This window comes from Pholcus phalangioides, unplaced genomic scaffold (assembly GCF_987345545.1).
Source record: "Pholcus phalangioides strain wild (caught in Gottingen) unplaced genomic scaffold, Ppha-v1.0 ptg000039l_1, whole genome shotgun sequence".
Lineage (NCBI taxonomy): Eukaryota > Metazoa > Arthropoda > Arachnida > Araneae > Pholcidae > Pholcus > Pholcus phalangioides.
Genome location: NW_028301625.1, coordinates 21,532,307 through 21,558,591, shown reverse-complemented (window position 1 = coordinate 21,558,591; position 26,285 = coordinate 21,532,307). Strand labels below are relative to the sequence as shown.

The window sequence follows — 26,285 nt, the reverse complement described above, 5'->3', positions numbered from 1 at the left end:
AGCCACCCACAAAACCAGGGCCTCACTGCCTACATTTTGCAGCAGGTTCCCTAGGATGGTGTTTTTCGCAGGCCCTCGGCAAGATTTTTCACAGACCCCTCCTCTACATTAAATTTATAGTGTGAAAAACGAAAATGATGAAAACCATATCAGGCTCCGGGCTGCAGCTCTGTCAGTCCCACTCCTGAAAGAACTTATTCTTATTCGAATCTGTCAGTCCCACTCCTGTGAGGGGTAGTGCAGGGGGGGGGGGTCTCATGTCCATAAGTGATCTCACCTTATATTTTGTATAGTACAATAAATATTGAAAATAAATAGGAAATATGTAGGCTGTTTATTTCCAGCTAAGTATGGGGCTACCATAGCATCACTTTGCCTAAGGCACCCATAATGTTGAGACGGCCCTGAATAGAACTCGGACTAGCGGAGAGCTCAATAAATTCTAGGCCAGTGGTCTGGAGACCAATCTTGTTTGCAAAATTTTCGTTCAGTATAAATTCACTGAAAAAATCAATTCAATACGTATAAAGAATCTTGCTTCTAGATGAGAGTCGAAAACTCTGGGTAAGACAGGGGAGCCACGAGGAAAAAAATATGGTTCAAAGGGGGCCACGGGCAAAAAAAAGGTTGAGAAACACTGCTCTAAACCACTGTTTCATAACCTTTTTTGCTCATTGCCCTCTTTAAACTATATTCTGTTCTCTCACGGCCTTAGTCTTACCTCCCCCCGATCCAGGAGCAAGACCCTGTTTACTTATTGAATTAATTTTTTTTCCTAAATTCATAGGGAAAATTTTGGATAAGGTCGGCTGCCTCCTAGAATTCAGTGAATTTTCTCCTAGTCCTGGTTCTATGCAAGGCCATCTTGTGGCTGGACACAATTTACATATTACATACTTACTCTTTAAAATAATAGTATACTCTCCATTGATTGATAAACATTTTGTACGAGGATAGGTGCCAGAACCTAACAGTTCACAGTACACTTGAATCCCCAAACAGAGAAAATTTTGTAAGAGAGTGGAGCCCCCCATGCATCCAGGAATATTGTATATACATGCACAGGCATACGCAGAATTTTCTCGAGGGGGGGGGGATTTCAGATTTTTTCCCTTCTGAGGGGGGGTTTAAATTTTTTCCTGTAAAATAACACTATAATCTCGGCTCAAGCAGTTAGAACCCCAAATCCCCCCCCCTTTGCGTACGCCAATGGGAAGTCTGGCATATTAGCATATCCAAAATAATATCTGGCTGTTGGAAGTGCTTAAAAGAACCTTATAAAGTCTTGTTTTGATGAATCAAAAAATTTGATTACATATCTACATAGATTTATCATCAAAAATTGAACTAAAGAAATGCATATCTTCATTGCAAGAATATTTGCATATTTTGAAAATACTTTAATGAGTGACTTTACAAAATTAGCAATGATAGTATTTTATATAAAATCATGTATGTGGATTTCCCATTAAAGCATTCGAAACTTTAGAGCAAGATGCCTTCTGGAGTAGACTGCAAATAAGATTTCCAGCTTGCACAAGTTTTTTCAGATTTATTCCCTGAAAATAAGATTTATAAATTTTTCACACAAAGTTCAAAAGGAATGAAAAGTCTGAAAAATTTACAGAAATTTCGATACTTATCACAGGCAGGAGAAAGACTGAAAATCATCTAACTTATAACTCCATGCACTACTACAAGATAGTTTCTCGAAAACACAATGGTTTTCTATAAAATATTTTAAAAATGTTGTTTTCACTTTAAAAGCAACTCTCATTACATCTGATGATTACTCCAAACAAAGCTGCCACTTTCATACTGCAAATTATGTTAGTTTCTTGGATAATACTTACAGAGACCATACTTACAGAGGGACATAGACCTGCTTGAAGGGGTTAAGCTATGAAGAGTGATTTTTTGAATATGTTTACATTGGAAGAAAGCAGATGTCTGGGGCAGATATGATTGCAGAAATTAAAATTTTAAACAGGATGGATAAGTTGGACCATGAATCAATACACCATCAATCGATTGCTTCAACAAGGAGACACTAGTATCGATTGATGAGGGACAATTCCAGCTTATGGGGTGTGCCGCAAGGAATTTTTATCTAATAGGATTGTGAATAAATGGAATAGCTTACCTCAGGAGTCGTGAATTGACATGCTTAAAAAGAAATAGGATAAAAAATATTGGGGTAAATTGAGAAGCTATCCATACTTACATAAGACCACCATAATTTTTTAATGGGCAGTCTTGCATGTGGGTAAACCATTTTACCCGCATTTATATATATATATAATGCTGTTATTTCCCAACTTTCCTAATTTTTGAATTCAAATATCTCAGTGAATATTGCACTTAGAAACATGGAATTTTTTTTGTGACTCCCGTGCCTCAGTCATAGGTCCCACGTGGCTCCCCGAAATAGTCCAGCAGATATTCTGCATAAATAAAAGTCATTTCAAAGCACTGAGAACAGGGACAAATCAATATCGCCAATCCTCCGTGATGCACACTTTGAGAAGCACTGGTATAAAGAATTAAGATTAAGAAAAAGAATTAAGAAAGAATTAAGATCGAAAAAACACACACATTTGTAACAGATCCAAAAAAAGCCCACCAAAATACGTAGTTTCGTTCTTTCAACTTTTCTATCGAATCTGTCAATTTTCATTTTGGTGCTGCCATCTATATTACGCAATCGCAAAAAATAAATTTTTAACCAAAGAACTTATTCTTATTCGAATCTGTCAGTCCCACTCCTGTGAGGGGTAGTGCAGGGGGGGGGGGGTCTCATGTCCATAAGTGATCTCACCTTATATTTTGTATAGTACAATAAATATTGAAAATAAATAGGAAATATGTAGGCTGTTTATTTCCAGCTAAGTATGGGGCTACCATAGCATCACTTTGCCTAAGGCGCCCATAATGTTGAGACGGCCCTGAATAGAACTCGGACTAGCGGAGAGCTCAATAAATTCTAGGCCAGTGGTCTGGAGACCAATCTTGTTTGCAAAATTTTCGTTCAGTATAAATTCACTGAAAAAATCAATTCAATACGTATAAAGAATCTTGCATCTAGATGAGAGTCGAAAACTCTGGGTAAGACAGGGGAGCCACGAGGAAAAAAATATGGTTCAAAGGGGGCCACGGGCAAAAAAAAGGTTGAGAAACACTGCTCTAAACCACTGTTTCATAACCTTTTTTGCTCATTGCCCTCTTTAAACTATATTCTGTTCTCTCACGGCCTTAGTCTTACCTCCCCCCGATCCAGGAGCAAGACCCTGTTTACTTATTGAATTAATTTTTTTTCCTAAATTCATAGGGAAAATTTTGGATAAGGTCGGCTGCCTCCTAGAATTCAGTGAATTTTCTCCTAGTCCTGGTTCTATGCAAGGCCATCTTGTGGCTGGACACAATTTACATATTACATACTTACTCTTTAAAGTAATAGTATACTCTCCATTGATTGATAAACATTTTGTACGAGGATAGGTGCCAGAACCTAACAGTTCACAGTACACTTGAATCCCCAAACAGAGAAAATTTTGTAAGAGAGTGGAGCCCCCCATGCATCCAGGAATATTGTATATACATGCACAGGCATACGCAGAATTTTCTCGAGGGGGGGGGGGATTTCAGATTTTTTCCCTTCTGAGGGGGGGTTTAAATTTTTTCCTGTAAAATAACACTATAATCTCGGCTCAAGCAGTTAGAACCCCAAACCCCCCCCCCCTTTGCGTACGCCAATGGGAAGTCTGGCATATTAGGATTGTGAATAAATGGAATAGCTTACCTCAGGAGTCGTGAATTGACATGCTTAAAAAGAAATAGGATAAAAAATATTGGGGTAAATTGAGAAGCTGTCCATACTTACATAAGACCACCATAATTTTTTAATGGGCAGTCTTGCATGTGGGTAAACCATTTTACCCGCATTTATATATATAATGCTGTTATTTCCCAACTTTCCTGTTTTTTGAATTCAAATATCTCAGTGAATATTGCACTTAGAAACATGGAATTTTTTTTGTTGCCATCAAAGAGACAGGGCAACAACTTTCTAATTGGGTTTTCAGTAAATGTCCGCATAAAAAGTTTTTTTTAATATTTTCAATACAATTATTTATTTATTTTGCATTTTACAACCCCTTGCAATATCAATGATGTATCTGAGGTACACACATTATTTGGACACTTTTTTTAATTGGAAGTATCCTCTTGAATAAATGGTTTGCCAGTAATTTGCGGTGCAAGGTGTTAGCTATGCACCCTGTATATTGATGTCTTATCAAGAAGTCTTCAGTTATGAGACAATTATAAATAAAGTAATCTAGGGATGTAGCATCTAAAAATATAAGGGGAAAAATGTTTTTTCTTTTCACACATTTACATGCTGCATTTTATAAAAGTATCATTTATTATGAATCACTGGAATGTTTTTTTTCCAGAAACGGTGAAATTCGATTGAGAAGGTTACCAATGAATAAGCTGCTATGCGACAGCACCTTTTGATGCATTTCAGCACGAGAGCCTGCTCTTTTTTGACTAAATTCACCAACTCATTTTTTTTAACAATAGAAACATAAATGTGTGTGTGTTGTGATTAATTTTACATTGATTATTTAAACACTTTGAGACATACACACAAAAAAAATATTTTGATACTTACAGTCTTTATCCCAACCCCATGAAGCATGTAAACAACATCTTCAGTAGCAACATTGCCAGTAGCTCCCTTTGCATAAGGGCAGCCTCCAAGTCCAGCAACAGATGAATCAACAACTGATATGCCCATCTAAAGAAATGAAGAAATGGGTAAATATTTAATTGAAACAAACAAGATTAAATATATATATATATATTCATACATACAGTAGGACAACGTTTATTAGAATCCCAAATAATGTTATAATCTGGGTATTACTACCACTTTCACAAAGTACACAGGCCAGACATATATTTACATTTTTTTTCTTTATCACAGCACAGGAAACAAAAACTAAAAATAATGATAAGTACAAATTTTGTTGATAGCTATCATGATTTCAGTTTGTTACCATAGGAGGGGGTTGACTCTGTGACAACTTTTGGGTATTTTGGCTGTTTCCAGCCTTAATATTGACTCAGAACTAAACTTGACCTCAAATAACGATTCCTCCACTCTTCTTTTAGATAGTCTCAATGTGATTCAGAAAATTTTTTGATAAATGCGTTTTAAAAATTTTATGCTAAATGTGTTTTAGAAATTTTATACTAAATGTGTTTCCAAGTTTTAGCCATTACTGAAAAAAAATGAAATAAAGTTCTTGTCACAAACTTGTTCCCCGCATTGCGGCAAGTTTGTGACATGCATTTTTAATACAAAAAGCATAGGAAAATGAAAATGTCACAAAGTAATACCAAGAACTTTTTATTTACAACACTTGTGAATGTTAATTAAACATCATTTATTGAAAATTTCATTGTTAAGTACACATTATTGACACACTTTCATTTAATAGCAGGCACGTGGAAAATACCTCACTTCCCAAGAGGCCTAGGTGATTGAATTGCAAACACAACTTCTTCATTTTTGAACATAATCTTGTCTGGTTGTGTAGGCCACTTCCAGTTTTCTGTTTATTTCTCCATTACTGAAACCTTGTATCCTTCTGGCGTTGCTTCAGTAACGATTCCCAGGTACAGTGTGCCTTCAAAGTTAACAACAACAAACTGGTCTACATGTAATGTAACAACCTCTTTATTGCTTCTGCTCATTCCAAGCAGTGGTGAGTTGCCAGTGTTCTTCTGAGCATTGATGCTCATCTCTGGAAGGCAAGAGGTACTGGTGTAATCAATTCTTATTTTTCAAAAAATTCAATATCTTCAACACGATTAATTCCTGTAGGAACGAGCTCCAAGCCTTCTTACATATTTTCTTGCATTTAACGTCCTTTTTGGCTGAAAAAGAAAAGATTTAAAAATTTGTTTGTTGTCACAAAGTCACCCCACAGAATAACAGATTTAGGTTAAACAAACATATCTCATACATTAAGCATTTTAACTATGATCTGGTTGCGCAGTTTTAGTGCTAACAAGTTTAGTTATTGACATGGTTACCTGTATTAATCATTCAGTAGATGTTGGAAGCTACACAAGAGAAAGTTTGACAAAGTTTCGAAAAGTTAAAACTGTTAGTCACTCTACAATGAGCTGTGGCGGTAACACTGAGCGAGGCAGAGCTTCGTTAAGTGACCACTAAGTGTGATGTTGCAAGTTCCTGTTACTTCCGAGCTGGGCACTAGATTTAAAAACCAAATAAAGACCAAGTGTCACAAAGTCATCCCACTAGTCACTAAGTCACCCCTGCTTATGGTATCAATTTAATTTCATCCACATCAATAAAAACTTCTTCGTGAATTAAATAAACTAAGGAGGACAATATAAAAAATAGAACTTGTATTTTGATATACAGTGAAACTCATATAGTATAATATTCAATGGACCAGAAGAACGTATTGTATTGTTATAAAGGAGTTATCATTGTAGGTGGAATATATTAACACTATTAATAGTTCATCAGGTTTAGAGAGTAATACTGTTCTATAGGAGATTATCACTATAGAGGGTATCTTTATATAGAATTTTTTATTTATATACAGCAATTTGTAAAATGAATGACATATCCAAGATTCACATGTTTTTGGATACTTCTTATAATTGGAAGTATGTTTTTATGATTAAGATTCTAAGTCAAAGGATCTTCACACTTTTCCTTACGTTTATAAAAATGAACAAAAAACATAAGCAAATCATATACGTTTGTTTCGATGCTCGTTTTTATGAACCTGTATCGTCTTAATCATTCATAAAATTGAAAGTTCATAAATGGGAGAGACGATGAAAAAAATGTGGGAAATAAAATATGAGTTAGTCATTAACCTTAATTGATAATTTCCATTAAAATAACTTATTTTTGTTTCCTTCATCACAGCATTTGGTGAATATAAAATTCCATAGAATTAATATAAGAGGATAAAATTTCGCATTGATCTCATTTCTCTGAAATATTTTCAGGATGGTGGAACAACACTGGAACCACTTGCCATAGAAACAATCTTTTGCTGATCTTTTATTAGAGGACTCCATGTAATTTTTTAAATCAAATACTTTTTGGCAATTTCTGTCTTTGTAAGAGTTTGCACATTAATTTCTTTAAAAAAGAAATTTCTAAAAAGAATTTCTTTAAAAAATAAATTTCACCCAGTGTAATTCACCCACAATCTTTTCCATTTTGTTGACATTACAAAGAAGAAAATGAGCAGAAAGTAAAAGTTGGCTGAAATAGAGTTTGATCAACTTGTAAAAACCACCAGTTTATTCAATCATAATGCACAAAGAGTGAATTGGATTGTGAACGCATCTTTAATGCATGGTCACCCCTGCCAACAATCGAACCCTCTTTCCAAGCATGTTTGCAAAACACCTGTATGTTGGTGATGACAAATTGGTGAACCCTCTATATAACTATACCTCCCCATCCCTTCCTCTATTTTCTCTTAAAACACGTAGATTGCCCAAATTGAAGTTTACTTTTAATTACAAAAATCTTGGAGGCAGCTGGGGAAGAATAAAATAACCAAAAAACAAGATTGTAAAATAAAAACAAAGTTCATAAAATAGAGAGTTATAGAATTGAGAGTTTGTTAAATAGAGCAGATTCTAACATTAGCTCAATGGCATACTGTTCGAGACAGTAAACCAGTTCGTAGTTCATAAAAAAAAGTGTGTTAGCAAATTGGAGAAGTTCGTAAAATCAAGCGCTGGATGTACCAGGTGTTTCACAAAGAATGCCCAAGAGGGATAAAAATTCTGTGGTTCATTCTAGAGTTAAAAGAAAATATGAGAAATTCTCAGCAAAAATAGAAAAATTTAGTTATAGCTGTTGTCCTACCCTTATGTAAAATGATAATTTATATAAATATTAAAGTTAAAACATTTTTTATGAATCGCAATAAAAAAATATTAATTGACAATATTTTCCTTTGAAAATATTCAAAAAACAATTAACATAAATGGATTGTAATTTCATTCTTCTTTGCTACACTTTTCGATAGTAAATATAGCAATTAAAATAAATATAAAAAGTAACATCTATTTATTAAAAAGGCCACTATGGTACTGAAATTTAGAAATACAAAATTGGAGATCATAATAAGTTATTTATAAATACATTTGCATATTAAAAATCTAATTTTCTAGGAGCAAACAGAAATTATACCTCCAGAGCAGTCAGTATATTGACTAATGCTTGACCGTATGTATCATGACAATGGATGGCTAGACATGTTTCAGGAAGTACTTTCAATGTTTCATTCAGCATAGAATGTATTGTTTCTGGGGTACCAACACCTATTGTATCACCTAATGAGATTTCGTAACAGCCCAAAGAATGCAAGTCTTTTGCCACCTACAAATATATATATATCTGTTTCAATATACATAAAACAACATACAGGTATAATAATAAGCTACACACTTGGTCTTGATTCATAAAAAAAATATTTCATACCTTGAAGTCTATTAAAGAAAATATCTATTCAAAGGTCAGTTATAGCATAAAGAAATTTTCTAAAAATTGCAAATATATGTGTGAATTTAATTTATAAATTCATACTATACATATTATTTTAGAAATATGACACCTATATATGTTGACATCTTTTTTTTCATCCACCTCGTTGGGCATTTTGCTTGCTGTGGCCTTGTATTGATACAGTTTACTTTATGATTTCAAGAGCTTTGTATAGCTATTGAAAATTCTTCTCATAGGAAAAAAGAAGGAAATGTAAACTTTACTGCAAGTTCATACAAACATGAGACATCCAAAACCTTTGCTGTTCCTTGAGCAAATAAATACAATGGTACCTTGATCTACAAGTGACTTGACTTATGAGCAATTAACTCTCAAACTGCTCCCATCCAGTGCCGTCTTAACGCATGGGCTCACCCAGGCACGGCCTGGGGGGCCTCAAGGGAAGAGGGGCCTCAGAGAAATTAGAACTGGTTGAAATTTTTGAAAATTTGTCACATAGAGCCTCAGAAAAATCACTTGGCCTGGGGGCCCATGATGCTCTTAAGACGGCCCTGCTCCCATCGTCTACAGATGAGCGTAGTAGCCTGCTCAATCATCCTTTGGTGATCTGAATTACTTTTTTTAGATGAAATTCTTAAAAAGATATTATATACCACTACGCTGAAAAAGTTCTGGAACTTATTTTATTATGGAAGAATAAGTCAGATAGATGTTCATTTGGTGTTTCTTTTGAAGTTCTTTCATGCTACCCTGTGCAATTATGCATTTTTTGCCATCATTCATACAAAGATGTAAATGCAGATTGCAAGCCTCCTTTTGTCACATCTTCCAGTGTTTTCGTTGCTGCTCACTGTTACTTTTCAGAACTTGAGAATCATTTCCCCTTAAGCAAATTTTTTTATCCGAGGAAAAAGGAAAAAGTCACATGGGATGAGATCAGGAGAATAAGCTGGTTGTGAAAGTATTGGAATGTGATATTCTGACAGGTAATCTGGCACCACGAGGCAGTGCCGTCTTAACGCATGGGCCAACCCAGGCAAGGTCCGGGGGCCTCAAGAAGAAAGGGGCCTCACAAAAATGAGATCCGGTCAAAATTTTCTAGGATTTACCAGGTAGGGCCTCAGAAAAACCACTTTTTTGGGTGTGTGTGCGTGTGTGTGTGTCAAATATGAAATTAAGCTTTAACCAGACTTATCTGGTGCGCTACTTAATGACTTTTTTCGCTTACCAAAATTATGCCAATGTATGGTACAAGTATCTGAGACTTAGTTTTTCTTTTGCCCCAAAATTGAGAAAAAAAATTGATTTGCATTTTGTGTTTTAAAAGATTAAATAGATGAAATTAGATAGACAAAAGATAATCTTTTGAGGAAAAAGCAAATATTGTGTGTGTGTGTGTGTGTCATGCTGTTAAGACGGCCCTGCCACGAGGAATCTGTGAGTCCTTAAATGTCTGCATGATTCAGTCAGACACAAGCGACCAGATCTTTGGAAGGCCAAGTTATGGGTGCTCCATCATGACAATGCGTCAGCTCACGCGTCCCTCCTGGTATCAGATTACATCAAAACATAACATTCCAATACTTCTTTAACCAGTTTATTCCCCTGATCTTGCCCCATGTAAATTTTTCCTTTTCCTCTGATAAAGAATTTGCTTAAGGGGCAATGATTCTAGGGGTTATGAAGAAGTGCAGCGAGCAGCAACAAAGGCACAGGAGGATGTGGCAAAAGGAGACTTGCAATCTGCATTTACATCTTCATATGAACAATGGCGAAAATGCATAATTGCACAGGGTAGTTATTTTGCAGGAAACGCCAAATAAAACAGGTTCCATCTGTACTCATTCTTTCGTAATAAAATTAGCTCTGGGACTTTTTAAATGTAGTTCCGGATGGCATGACATAGATGTTTTTCCTTTCATTATTTCTCCATTATCTGACAGGTTTGCTTGTACTGCATAATCACCCCATTTTCTAGGTTTTCTTGAATCAAAGCAATATCAGAGTTTGATTGCCAACTCTCTTTCACAAACTGAAATCGAAAATATAGGGGGAAATTATTTTTCCTTGAGCAGAGAGAGAGAGAGAAGCATACCTCCAACAATTTGCACAGCCAAAGGGTGAAAGTTACATGCAAAAATTTTGTACAGTACAGTTTGATATGCAAACATTAATGATTTACATTTGATATTGTGTCAGGTCAAATATGAAATTAAGCTCTAACCAGACTTATCTGGTGAGCTACTTAATGACTTTTTTCGCTTACTAAAATTATGCCAATGTATGGTACAAGTCTCTGAGACTTAGTTTTTCTTTTGCCCCAAAATTGAGAAAAAAAATTGATTTGCATTTTGTGTTTTAAAAGATTAAATAGATAAAATTAGATAGACAAAAGATAATCAGTCTTTTGAGGAAAAAGCAAATATTGTTATGATTTATGATTTTTCAAATTCTTATTATAGAAATTTTCAAAGAAAAATCACATAAAAAAAATATATTAGTCTAGGGATATACCAAAATAGGAGGGGTAGTGGATATCTGCTATTTGCTAACCTCTGCTCTAAACCAAGCAATGCTTCTATGAGCAATGTCTGAAATCATTCTAAACTAGTGGGGATGAGGGAGGATTATGCTTAATCCTTAAGCTGCTTCCATTGCTTATGGAGGATGGCCTGCTCTGATGATTTAAGAGAGCGAATTGTTTTTTTTAGATAAAATTCTTAAAATGGTATATAGATTGTATAACAAGTAAATGTTCCCATTTTTCTTCATTCCCTATTCTCTGACAGGTTTACCTGCATTTTCCCCTTTTTTGATACTATTCAATTTATGCAACATCTGAGTTTGATTACCATCTACCTTTCATAAAAGGAAACTGAAAAAAAAAAAAAATTCTCCTGCACAGAGACAGAAGTATATCTCCAATTATTTGTACAGCCAAAGTGTTGATATCACATTTCCGACATACAAAAAAATGTTTGGAATTTAACCTGTTTGTATTGGATTTATATAATCATCAATCATTTATCATTCAATTTTGTACGTGTGTGATCTGTGATATCCATGAGCCAATTCGACTAAGGTTAAGAACAATTGTATACATAAGATTTGGTTTCATCACTAATTGATCTTTTTTACCTGTGCAACAGCTTGAGGTTTTATTTCACCTTCATAAGGACATCCAACAACACATGAAACATAACTATAAGGGAAAAAATTATTACAAATAGAATAAATAAATTTTCAATACTAAATTGGGTTACCCTAAATAACATTGTATTACTTCAAAGAACTATAAACATTTAAGAATTTTTATTCCTGCAATTCATACATTTTCTTAACCAGTCAACTGTCCAATTAATTTCTCTGAGCGTTACCCGCAGTGCCCACTTTTTTTTGAAGATGTGCGAGCTTTTTCCCTTTTCTTTGGAAGTTTGAAATATTAAAATATTTTTTTATAGCATGTTTTTTTTATAGCTCGAATGTGCCGAGACATAATATGACACCCCAAAAGTGGTGAGGAGCGGTCATAATGTCCTGTGACTAAAAGAAATGCTGTTGATGGATTTATGTGGAACCATAGTAGTTGAACCTTTGCTAAAAGATATATGAGTAATAAAAAAGATGCATCTTCGCAAGGGAGTTGGAAATTGAAACAAAAACGATGGGGATGCAGCTTTGCAAAGCATGACAAAGATAATAGTAATAATAATCTCAGACCTTCAAATATAATTGTCAACTCCATCTAGTGATGAGATAATAAAATAGAAGGATGGCTGTACAGAGATGGCAGCACATGTATGACAAATTATTTCATCATATCTATGTGAAAAAGACCGAAAAGACTGTGTGCCGTCAAATGCCATCGTAGGCAACACCATTACGTATATCAGCGACAGCAAATGCCATCTTAACCACTTGACTGGTGAAAAAGACCGAAAAAAGTCTGTGCGTCGGCAAATGCTGTCGTAGGCACCAACATTAAGTATGGCAGCGATGACAAACGCTGTCGTAACCACTTGACTAGTTAAATATCATTTGATTATTTTTGTCACAACACAGTCACATTTTCTTAAACATGAGGGCTAATTGGACCCGGACCTACAATTTATTGCCAATTCCAAATGGCAGTCTTTTTTATACTCACTGAGAGGTTGATGCTCTAACCCCTTGGTGTGGAGACTCCCTGCGATAGCAATCTTTTTCTGTGATTATGTCACCGTTTTCATTGTACCTGCATTAAGAAAATTTCTAACAAGGACAAACAGGGTATCAAACTCACAACACCTCTAAACATCCTTTGGCATTTTAGGTGAGTATCTTATCGACCTGGGCTACCACGCCCTAATATATTAGTTGTTCTATCGGTTGTGATCACTGAACTTTTTCCCAGTATCAATAACAGTTTACTTAAACCACTTGATGGTAACGAACATAGAACTATATTTTAATTTCAAAATTCATTATATATTATGATGAATAATTTGTTAGTGTGGTTTGATACTTTTTGTGAAGTCATAGTTTCATAAAAGTTATTTTTTGTTTGTTTGTTTTAATTTACCCACCCTGAAATCTTATAAATTTAGAACAGGTGGTTATGGGGCAATCATGCCCCCTCCCCCCTGTAAGTTATTTTGTTGCATAGCATTCTCACAATTGAGTTTTGTTAAAGATTTTTAAAATTATAACTCCAAAAATTCAAAATGAAATTGTCCAAGTGTGTTACAAGAAAGTTTAATTTTTGTCACAATTATACTATGGGGGGGGGGGGCTGCTGGCCTGCTCCTTTGTAATTTAATTCCTTAGATACACAAGCGCATATATACTGTATATACAAATAGACCACTTACAGGGGCTTTAAAATTTTTGCTACGTGATGTGTCAATGATGAAGATATTTTTTGTCTGATTTTTATATTTTCCAAAGAAAGATATTATTTTCTCCAAAAAATAATTGATTGAGAATGGATATCAATGAAACCAGACAGTATTACTAGTACAATATATATGAGCACATATTCATTACATCTACCTACCATAAAAGTTATTATGACCAACTGACCGATGAACGTCCATTAAGGTATCCCATCTAGACAGGAAACAGATGAATTAGAGGAGAACATAAAAGAGGTTGGTGCACTAACCCCTTAGTGTTGGACTCCTTGCGGTAGCAATCTTTTCCTGTGGTCATGTCGCTGTTTCTGTTGTACCCTCGTGTCAGGAAACTTTTGGACAAGGATGAACTGGGTATCAAACTCACGGCACCTCTAAACATCCTTTGGTATGTTAGGTGAGTATCTTATTGACATAGGCTACCGCACACTTTTCTTAAAATTTTTTATTAAATGTATAATGACTATTTGGATGCTTGCATACAACATTAGTTTTGTTCATATTTTCAGGAAGTACAGTACTGTAGTATAATGTGCATCATTTTTTTTTTTTTAATAACGTGATCCGCACGCATTCCCAAGGGATCAGCATGATCCGTCCAGGGAATTTGTTAGTGTTAGTAAACATCCATGCCCGAACCGGGATTCGAACCCAGACCTGCACAGTGAGAAGCTAGTTTCCTAACCACTCGACTGCCTAAGTGAGAAGTTCAATTATCATTAAAATAAAGTGAAAAAATAAAATAAAATACATGTAGGGAAAAAAATACATGTATAAAAATATCTGCTACACCTGATAGCACTGATTAAAACAACATTTATAAATATTATCTGCATAGAAAAATTATGTGAGAGATAAGAAGACTAATTAGACTAACTAAATGGAAAAAAACCACTTTATAACATTGTAGTTTTAATGAAAATGCATAAAATATTTGAAGATTTAGTTTTTGGTAAATAAAAAAAGTAAAATCTTGTAAAATTACCCCATTTGCCTGCACATATGCTAATATATGATATGCACTTTTTCTTATTGTACACATATTGTAAACTCAACAAAAACTTGGAACCATCACATGAGATGTGCCCTGCTTTTGAAACCTACTTTCAAACAAAAAAGTGTATCATATGCATTAGAAAATATGGTATAATTTCAAATTATATAAATGCAAATTTATCTTTATTATTACTTGGTTCCAAGAAGTTCTTCACTTAATTTTTTTTATTTTTGGATAAAAGGAGTAAAGTATTAACTGTTTCTGTGCTATCAACCTCTAAATCAATTTCGTTCATCCCAGATGTCAAAACTGTGTCATTGATCTCTTCTCACACCACCGATCATGGAATATCTTACAGGTTCATAATCATCAAGACTTTTCCCTCCTAATCCATGCTGTGAAATTCTGTTGTGCAGTGAGTTTCTTATATTATTGAAACCATGTTAGAGTAAGAGCCGCTAGTGGCCACTGAAAATCAATGAATGCAAATGAAATTTGAGATATAGATGTTTCAAAGTATGCACTAGAGCAGTGTTTCTCAACCTTTTTTGACCCACAGCCCCCTTTGAACCAAATTTTCTTCTTGCGGCCCACTGTCTTGTCCAGGGCCTCCATCTACCCTCAAGATCTTGCTCTTGGAAAAAGATCCTTTCTATTTATTGAATTGAATTTAATCAAAACTAAGTTTCTAATGACCAAAAATTTAATAAATAAGATTAATACCTGGAGCCCTGGGCCAAGCACAAATCCAGAAGGTGGGTGATTATCCCTCTTAAGAGCTGAATTATGTGAGAAAATCAATCTTCGTAAAATATAGGATGATCCAAGAAACTTACACAATAGATTTCCCCCCGTCCCGTCCCGTCCCGTCCCGAAACATCAGCCTGGGTTCGCGCCCATCTTGGGCTAGAGTTCCTTTTTGTGGGGGTTTTATACATGGTTGTCTCAACATCATGGGTCCCCGGGAAAAATGGTGTTCTGAGGCCCTATACTTAGCTGTAAGTATAGCTCACATATTTACAAACTTACATTTGAAAATCATAGTGCCAGATCTCATAGTGTAGGCCCTCTATGGATATGAGGCTCCGGGTCTTGCCCACATGGACCCATGTGTTAAGATGGCTCAGGTTCAATGGACAACTCTGCTTGGATTCTGAAAAAGCACTTACATTCCCCCCCCCCCCCCACCATATTTCACTTGAAAGCTTTATTTCTTCACAGCTCTCTGTGGCCTTCTTCACCACTTGTTGTGGCTCCCCTTTCATTTTATTTTCACCCCGTGACCCCCTTAGAATATTTCAGGACAACTAAGGGGCTATATGGCCTGGTTCTCAACAGGTTGAGAACCACTGTGCTAGAGAATTTAAAGAAAAATAAACCCTTAGCATTTGCAGTTATGGTTTTAGCAATAAAATTTCAAAAATTCAAATGACACTACTCACTTTTATGCATTGGTAAGTGATCAGTGCAGCGAAAAACCATGAATGGCTTTGGAATGGTTGCTGTAACACCAAGGGGTGGTATACTAAACTCTAGGTGGGGTACTTACTGCGTCAGTAATGTGATCTGCATTGGTTGTTTACCCCATGTTTCTTTGTCTACATCTAACACAGTTTATCATGCTACAGCTAGGGTTTGTTTTTTGGTCATTCTTGAGCGCATACTCTGAAACACCTATATCTCAAATTTCATTCATATTCCTCTATTTTTGTGGCCACTAGGGGATCATATATCCGCAAAGTTATGACCTCTCTGTATATTCTACACTTTATTTGATTATACTTACAAATAAGAATATATAAACTTACCCTCTGACTTTCAAGCCAGCTTTTTTTGCATCGTGTATCACAGATTCATATGTCATTAAACTATCAGAGATACAGGCATTAATGTTCTTTCTGTAGAAAATATTGGAAAGAGAAAACAGATGTTTAACAAAAAAAATTACAATTTTTACAATCATTAACAGCATCTTAATAAAATTTTGAAATTTTTTAAAAAAAATTTGAAAATTTTTACAAAAAGTTTATCGTATTTTAATCTTGAAAAATTGAATCAGTGATGATAATACAACTTGTTATGTACAATTTTGTAATTACTAATAAGTAAAAATTACTAAATTCCTCTTAACTGATTGGGATCAGTAGGGGGGGGGGGTAAGGGGTAAGTGAAAAGTATAAATGACCAGTTCACATCAGTCTGTACAAGTGTCTCAGTTAATAGAAGGCTAGATTAATCTGGGCTATACTGTACTGCAGCATGATAAGGTCACTTACATCAAATGAGTCATCCAGTTGCAAAATTCATTAAGTGCCAACCAGATTTTTTTACAGAAAGTGAAAAAGAAACTTTTGTAGAATGTATTTTTTGAGCTGATGCTTGTTAAAATGTTAATGTTATGCCGTTAAAATTTTAAATTTCAAGCAGCCAGCTCGAAAAATGCAATCTACAAAAGTTTCTTTTTCACTTTCTGTAAAAAAATCTAGTTGACGCTTAATGAGTTTTGCAACTGGACAACTCAAATAAGGAATAAGATTTTTTTTAAGCCTGTTCATGGAAAAAGATCCACTTAAAAGAGAGCTGGTAAAATCATGCACTATAATATAATGATGACAAGCAAAATTCTGAAAATTGAGTTATACGTTCACTCTTTATTACATTTAATCACTAATATTTTCAGTCAGGGGTGGCTCTTGAAGAAGGTGCGAGTCTCCCTAAAAAATTTTAGTCATTATTAATTCAATTCTTCAAATGGATTTAATTCCAATACAATGCCACTGAATTAATTTTCTATGAATTTGATAAAATCAGAAAAAAACTATTTTCACAGAAGTTCTAATTTTAAAAAAATGTGGCCCCATGAAATACGGGTCATATGGTCACCCCATACGTTTCTATCTACCAACATTTTTTGGCCAGTGCCTTCTATAGCAGAGATCTAGCTATAGATGGCACTGCCTTGGCATAGTCCAATCTGTGCCTTCACGAGATAGGTTTGGTAGTAAGAAACACTGGGAAAGGAGAAAGAGGATGGTTGTTACACAGTTTATTGTGCTACTTCTGGCAGCGTGGAAAAGAGCACTGGGGATACTGATGTTGCCATCTATCTTCCATCCTTCAAGTTTACTCTATCTTTTATAAATCTATTCTATCTTATAAATTAGAATCTATGACTGATATTAATAATATTATGCTATCTTATACTAATATTATCTATATCTTGTATATATCTTCTTTTTCTCTTTATATATTAGAATATACTGTATATTGAAAGAAGAGTATGAATTTCGGTAATTTGGAACAAACGATTGCCAAAGGCAACTGCTGAACATAAAATGATGGTTTTGAACATTGTTAAGATATTGGTTAGGCTCACTGCACAAATTTGTCAATGTTGCACTGATAGAGCATTATTATTTTTGTACTGCATACAGATAATGTGAAAAATAATTTAAAAAAAAAAATTTAGATTACCTGTATCCGGGGCATGATTTTGACTTCAATGGGCTCTAGACAAAGTGAAAATTAGTGGGGTTCCCCCTGCAACTGCGGTCAAAAAAATATATGTTTAAATTTTGGGGTCTTAACCCATTAAAGGCAACTTTGATTTTTTCAAAGAAACGAAATACTGAGTGGAACCACTCCCACCATTTATTGGCAAAGAAAAAAATTAAAATGTCGAACGGCAAGTTTTCTTACCAACTGGCGTCAATGGGTTAAATTCATGAGGTTCATGACAAATGCTCCTATTGCCTATGTGGAAATCAGGCCCTGTCTATATCATAATACAATGCACAACAATTTTGGCCCCCTCCAGAATTTTTGTGATGAGCCGCAATGTTTTCAGTGTCTAGTAATCAAAATCGCTTTGAATGTTAACTGATATAATTGATTGAGTGCTCTAAATGTGTTACCATTTAGTAAAAATATCTAACATAAATTTCCTCATCAAGAAGAAAATTGTTGATGTAGAAAAATTACAAAAAATAAACTTACCTACTAAAGGATTCAGAGGCAGCTGCAAATATTGCTATTTCTTTGACACCAACTGTAAGCTTGAGTTTAAATAAATTCATGAATGAGAGATCATACATTTTTCTGCATGTACAACAGGGCTTGACAAACCAAAAACTATTTAGGCACAAGAAGAATTTCTTAGGAGTCAATCCAAGACTGAGGAATCCTTTTCCATATTGGAAAATAAGCAGACTTAACTTCCAGAAATTTTTGTTGTCATTAGACTCAAATTTAATAATCATACATACAAAAGCTTAGGCAATAGTTCCAATTTTTTAGTCGTCATGACGACTTGGCACCTGGGATTTGTCCAGCCCTGATGTACAATACACAATTAGGTATTAAAAACATCTCTTTATTCTATTTTTATTTTTTAGTCTTCTTGGTATTGTTTTTTTCCCTTTAAATTCATGGGAAAACTAGTTAACCCTTAACTGGGGTGGTGGGGATCATTTTGACCCCACACATTCTTCATCTTGCCACCCCTTGAGAAAGAAATGCATCTGAACCATGTTAATTTCCCGTACATTTCAAGCTAGTTGTTTACATGTGTTTGACAAATTGATGATGTTATTCTACTTTTTCTTTTCTCTGTATCGTTGAACGAAGTTTCTGTGGGGTCAAAATGACCCCACCATGCTACTTGTGTAAGTCTGTTTTTGTCTTAGGCCGGAGTGTTCAGATCGGAATGGCTTATCGGAAGAATGCCAGTTTTTTCGATAATGGTCTCAAATTAATAGTGAAACAGCGGATATCTGAGGTGAGCATGAGGATAGTGTTTATAGAGAATTGTACGTAAGATCTGTGTGATCAACATGCCATAGTGTTGTTTGCAAGTACTGTGTTTCCTACTTAGAATAAGACTAATTTTGGTGCTTGTGAAAATATAGTAAGTGTTAATTTAATTTGTAAATTTTATTTTCTGAGTATATTTTAATCATATCTGTTTATATTTTAATCATGAAAATTATGTTCAAAAAATTTAATGTATAATTGGAAAAAAAACTCAAAAAAGTCATGTATCCCTTTATTTCTTTCAAATGTGTCTTAATAAAGGACCATTTTAGAGAAAATAAAAAAATAATTTGAAAAATAATTTAATGAATTAATTGATATATAGATGAATGAAATCACGTAAAAAACCCATTGCTTTTATAAAAATTTCTTTCGTTGATTTTTAAAATGCATTAATACTGACTGGGATCAAAATGGCACCACAACGCCAGTTACACATAGAATTTTCACAACACCAGTTAAGGGTTAAAAACATATTTGTGTTGAGAGATTATTATATATATAAGATTATTAGTCTCAATAATTTTTTTTATTTAATTTTTATGAAGACTTACAACATCTGTGATTTCTTATAGAGAATGTATGCAGTTAAAGGGTTAACAAAATCATAGCAAATATAGACAATATTTGACTAAAGTTAATTGTAAAAGCAGAAAAGCAACAAACGTGGATGAATTCATGAATATGCACAAGGATGAAAACTTACTGCAGAATTTAAACCTATAGAATTGGGAACAAGCACAGGATATGATATACCAGGTTTCTTTTTGATTTTTGAAAAAACTTCACAACTATCTGCCATCTGGAAAATTAAAATACGAGTTGTCTTAGCATTAAATAGAAACATCAAAATAAAAATAAGAATACTTAAAAGATGAATACACATAACTTGCGACTGTTCAAGGTTGTTGATCATTGATAATTTTTGTCGAACCACTGTCATTTTCTGCACATGAGTGCTAATTAGACTGGGATCTACATTTATTGCCGATTCTGAACAGCAGCCTTTTTTTTTTAAACTCACCGAGAGGTTGGTGAGCTAACCCCTCGGTGTGAGATTCCCTTCAGTAGCAATCTTTTCCTGTTGTCATGTCGCCGTTTCTGTTGTACCCCTGCATCAGGAACATTTCTAATAAGGGCAAAACCGGGTATCAAACTCACGACACCTCTAAATATCCTTTGGCACTTTAGGTGCCTCCCTTTTATCTATCGACCTGGGCTACCGCGCTCATGACTGTTCAAGTTCTACAAGGTTTTTTTTTGAAAAATTCAAAAACTTTTGAAGTTCACAATGTTTAAATTTGAATTTGATTTAAAACTTAATTTGTAGAAAAAAAAGGTAATTTTATACTACCCTTGGCACGAAATTGTGTTCAATCATGTACGAAAACAATTGCTAGTACATTACAAATAGAAAAAACCAAAATTGAAAATAATTTTTTTTTCTCAGAGCAAAATTTTTGGTGAAAATAATCATTTCAAATATGGAAAAAAGTAAAAAAAAAAAAATCATAAATTTATTTTAATTTGACCTTGAAAATCTGTTCAAGAACTAGCAACACCTGGGAAAAAAGTATTTGATCAGCACTTCCATGGGAAATAAGTGTTCGATCACTATATAAAAATATATACTGGCTCAAAATATAAAAATAAAATAATGTTTGTGCAGTTTCAGGGTAACCAGACAATGCATAAAAATTTAATACAACAGGTCTTCATCATTATAACTTTTTCTGAAGGGATAAGAGATGGCTACCAGAACATATCTTTTAGATAATATCTAAAGCTGATAATTTCCATGTTGGAAGACGAGTTCCTCAAAGGGAAGTTACAGGGTTGTTTAACTTTACTCTAGGTACATTGAGGTACAATTGGAAAAATATCAAGAGAACTTGCAGTGTTTAGAATTCGCTTGGGCTTGTTGCACACCTGGAATCACAAGGAGAGATGATAGAAAACTCGTTGCACTTATGTAGAAGAATCATTGTGTCATCCCAAAATAACTAAATGCAAAGTGAGCAAAGTACAAGGTTTGTATCTGCAACAGTACTTTAAGCAATCTTTCACAAGAAGAGAGATTTAGGTACTGCAAATAAAAAAAACAACTAAACCTTATTCAAATTGGGTGCACATGAGGTCTCGATTGCAATAGTGTAAAAAAATCATGTTAGCTGGGAAATGGATGACTAGAAGATGTCTCAATTAACTTTACAGTGAAAAGTCAAGAATTGAAACTGGAGATGGCTATGATAAATTTATATGCAGAACACTCAATGCTTACTGCATTGATAAGAAAAACAAAAACTTAAGTTTATTTTGTTGTTCATTTAACGTTTGGACATGCACAACAGCCAATGGATTAGGGAAACTTTGCATCGTGAAGCATATTATGATCTCAGAAGCTCTACATGGGCATTATAGAAAAATTTTTGATTCCAAGTGATCACAAATGGATTTTGGGATGCCCTTTCATATTATAAGACAAAAAAGCATCTTGCCATCACGGCAAAAACACTGCCAGTCCTCTGATGTTTTTTCCAAAGATAGCCGACTACATATATAACAGTTAAATAATCCTGCAACTTCCTTTTGAGGAATTCTGTCATCCAACATGGAAATCATCAGCTTTAGAGATCACTAGAAAGATATCTTTTGGGAGCCACCTCTTAGCGCTTCAAAATAAGTTTTAATGATGAAAACCTGGTTGTGTGCATTCATTTTTTATACATTGTCTAGTTACCCTACAACTGCACAAACATTGCTTCATTTACATATTTTGAGCCAATATATTTTTCAAAACAGTGATTGAACACTTATTTCCCATGGAAGTGCTGATCGAACACTTTTTCCTAGTTGTTGCTAGTTCATGAACTGGTTTTCAAGGTCACCTTGGAATAAATTTGTTTTTCACCCCATTCATTTTGTATTCAGAATGATTATTTTCACCAAAAATTTTCATTTGGAGAAAAAAAAAATTGTTTTTTTTTTTTTTGTTTTTTGCGTTTTAAATATATCATTGCTAGTGTTTTTGTGGATGATCAAACACTTTCTGCCAGGGGTTATAAAAGCAAATGCTGTCGCCAACAGTGTAAAAAATATTTGAATGCATGTGTGCTGACATATATAAACAACATTTATTTCTAATCATTATTTATTTCATTCAATTATTATTCATTTATTTCAAATTAGAATCTCACTAAAATGAATAACTCCATGATTGGTTGTCCACTTTCCAACTCTATCACATGAAGATAATGATTTTCTTAAAAAAAAATTTTTTTTTGTAAATTTGATAATTCATGCATTAGGTGTAATTTTTTTTATCATTTTCATATTCAGTTGAAGCGTTTTATATATTAAGTTTCATACTATCAGATGTATCTTTAGAGGAGATTCTGATTTTTTTTTTTTTTTTTCCTGGTATGTGTTTGATTCTAATCATGTATATATTTTTTAAATGTATTACCTGAGGGATCCATTTAGGAGACACAAAAGCACCAACTTCAATGGCACTTAATCCAGTGTGAGAAAGCTCATTTATAAAATTCACTTTTTGCTCAGTTGTAATCAGTGTCTGCAAAAAAGTTCAAATTGAGTTTAATAATTTAAAAAATGTCTTAAGCATATATCTTATTCTAGGATGAAAGAAGGATTTAATCTAATAATGATGCAGCTGAATAAACAATAAAATTATTGTGTCTGATAAAGATGTCTTATCACTAGTTTCACAGATTGATTTCAAGCAACACAGGCAAATATGGATTCATACTTGCCTGTATAAAATCAAGTACAGGGTGATCAGAGAATAAGTCCTTATTTCAAAATTAAATATCTCTACAACAAAGATCAATAGAATTATGCGGTAAACGGTAAGTTTATTAGCAAAACTGTAAGAATGTTGTACAGAAATTTCGAAAATTAAGTTTTTTTTAAAATTTTTTAAAATTAAAAAAAAAAAAAAACTGGAGATTTTGGGGTTCCGAAAATACTCATTTGTGTGAAGAGAAACCACTGCATTCGCCTAAAGTTACTGCATGGGCTGCGGTATGCGCCAGAGGCATTATCGGCCCCTTCTTCGTGCGAGAAACGATTACTACTGAACGTTACGTTACAATTTTGGAACAATTTGTCAGCACACATGGCGTATACCGCAGCCCATAGGCGAATGCAGTGGTTTCTCTTCACACAAATGAGGATTTTTGGAACCCCAAAATCTCTGGTTTTGTTTTTGTTTTTTTAATTTTAAAAAATTTTAAAAAAAACTAAATTTTCGAATTTCTGTACAACATTCTTACAGTTTTGCTAATAAATGTACCGTTTACCGCATAATTCTATTGATCTTTGTTGTAGAGATATTTAATTTTGAAATAAGGACTTATTCGCTGATCACCCTGTATAGGCATGTAAGCAAGCTGTATGTAAGCAAATATGCATTCCTAGATTGCCATGAAAGAATAGCCATTCAGAAAAAAGACTGAACTTTAGTTTTTGATCTAATTCTTTCTCAAGTAAATAAAAAATGACTATGGAGTGACAAAAGGGATCAAATGGTGATTATTATAAATGTTCTTCTAAGATGCAAAGAAAAGAAAGGAATCACATAAAAATACATGGGAAGACTCAAAATATAGATACATGATAAAAGGAATGTCACACCAGCATAAATTCAGCATCATCAATGAATAAATTTAAGAGCATATATATAGTGTTCTTATGAGAAAAATAGCTTCCAAGTGAAGAGCGGGGGGTGTTTTTTCTTCCTTTAACATAATCAACAGAAAACAGAACTTGATTTCTCATCAAAATGAGACATAAGTCAACTGTTAAACCTTTTCATTTTGCAGACCATCTCTGGGTCCTACTTCTACAATTTTCACATGCTTTGGCAAATTCTTTGATACCTGAAAAAGCAAACGGTAATGTTCACTAATCACTTTAACAACACTAACACACAGAAAATTTGAAGAATATTCAAGAACAATGAAATCTCTCTAGTTACAGAAAAAAATTAATAAAAATGAAAAAAAGTCCCAAAACTGGGTTTTTGCTGCAGATGCACATCATAAACATTTTTCTGAAGAACTATCAAATTGGTACAATGCTGGAAAGTATATATGTGTCTTCTCACAAATTTTAGGTTGCTCAACTAAAAAGGCGAAAAAGTTTCCCAAGGTAGGTGTGCAAACTTTCAAAACAAATTTCTTTTTGAGCAACCTAATTTCTTATTTAAAAAACTGTGATTTACATAGATAGCACTTAGATACATTTAAAAGTGAGTTTTAGCTCTTGCAAAAGATTCAAAGTAGGGACCAATAACTTTTTTACTGATGTTATAATTTTAAGGTAAGTACACCAGTAGTGGGCTACTTGTTTTATTATTTTAAAAAAACACATGTTTAACCCTAAAATACTAACTAAAATAAAAACTTATGCTAACATCTATGTTTCTGCAAACATAGTTTCTGAGACCTAGAGTTAGTATTCTAGGGTTAAACATCAAAGAGAAAATCTGAAAAATTTGAACTCTTTTCTACTGTATAGCAAGTGACATGTTTTTAAATATCAGATCATGTCGAGTCTAGTAGAGTGTTTTGAAAAGTCTGTGAAAATTGGTATAAGGGACACGCCAAGTTGGCGACTTTTTTCCGACGATAAGTCGCCAACATAACACGGAAGGAAGAGAAAAAGTTCTCATCTTCTAACGGTTTTCCAAATCATTCAAAACGCTGCGGCTTGGGTGCCATATATCTCGTCTTCTTTCCAGATCATTGTTTTCCGTTATTATCTGTTGTGCAGGTGGCGCTGAGGTTTCAAACGGGTCTTCTCTCTCTTTTCTACATTGTTCTATCTCTCTTTTCTTCCAAATGACGTCACCCCATAGCCGCTGCATTTTGAATGATTTGGAAAACCGTTGGGAGATGAGATCTTTTTTCTCTTCCTTCCATATATACAGCTTGATTTTCACAATGTATTATGTGGACCGGATTAATTTATGGATATCAGGTTTTTCTATCGTCTCTCAGGTTGTACCTTTAATATTTTCCAATATTTATTCCTTTTTCTGTATTTTATATAATGCAAAAATTTAATAATTAAAATTTTATTCATATTGAGAATATCTATGCCCTGATCAATTTATTATTTAAAATAGAGTCCAGGTTTTATTTTTATATACAAAGAATATTCATTATTTACGCACAACGGGAAGAGAACCATTGTTTATTTAAAAGTCTGGGGTTTTTTTTTAGTTTAAAATGTTTCGTTTTTAATCTGCATACCTTAGGTTGTTTTGATGTTTAGTGTAGAAAGTGATATTTTTATTATTATTATGCTTGTGTATTTCCGTTATGTTTTCTATGCCGGCGATTTTTATTTCGGCGCCCGTACTATCCGATGGCTTTAGCGACTTTTCGTCAGACCGTCGGACATGTTTGGCGACGAAAATCGCCAAGTGGCCCCTTATACCAAAGCTGTTCCCCTCGAGAAAAAAAACAACCAAATACATAGATTTAAAAAGTCAAATCAATACCGTGTTATATATTCAGTTTAGAAAATTCAAGAGAATTGAACAAAATTTACAGAGTAAGTGCTTTGCGTTCTTCTCGCAATTTCAGCAAGAAGACGAACTCTTAACTTTTCGATCAACGAAAACATTGTAATCTTTACAAACGAGTTTAATATTTTTGAATACATGGTCGACCGGGACTTCGCTCACGCATCTCGTAAAAAAATTATCGTAAGTAAGTAACTTCATGGTTTTTTTATCCTAATTACGTGATCTTGTTCATAATGTATTCTTAGAAGACCATATTTTATTGAAACACAAACGGGACATCGAGTCAAATTTTCTTATTTATCATGAAATAAACAGTCACTAATCAACGCTAGTAACAAAAAAATTCTTTTTTAGTATTTTGATCAAATCAAAATTACGCCAAATAAAAATTTGTCGAATTGAAAAACGGTACATTACAGATCTAAACGGGATGTATGGTAACTATTA

General features: G+C 33.9%; 1 protein-coding gene across 2 annotated transcripts; it reads right to left on the bottom strand.

Moving 5' to 3' along the window:
• Positions 1–1,364: 1,364 nt before the first annotated feature.
• Positions 1,365–25,982, bottom strand: Hmgcl (hydroxymethylglutaryl-CoA lyase). Of its 2 annotated transcripts, XM_089253598.1 has the most exons (10): positions 25,862–25,982; positions 24,112–24,183; positions 22,749–22,856; positions 19,989–20,084; positions 18,467–18,525; positions 16,279–16,368; positions 11,720–11,783; positions 8,267–8,455; positions 4,676–4,801; positions 1,365–1,559 (listed from the first exon to the last, which is right to left on the bottom strand). In XM_089253598.1, exons 1-10 carry the CDS (start codon positions 25,973–25,975, stop codon positions 1,449–1,451), a joined length of 1,029 nt encoding a protein of 342 aa, XP_089109724.1. In that variant the 5' UTR covers positions 25,976–25,982; the 3' UTR covers positions 1,365–1,448. The 2 variants fall into 2 exon arrangements, with proteins under 2 accessions (XP_089109724.1, XP_089109725.1); XM_089253599.1 differs by lacking the exons at positions 1,365–1,559; positions 4,676–4,801 and adding an exon at positions 5,573–5,946.
• Between the last annotated feature and the right edge of the window lie 303 nt (positions 25,983–26,285).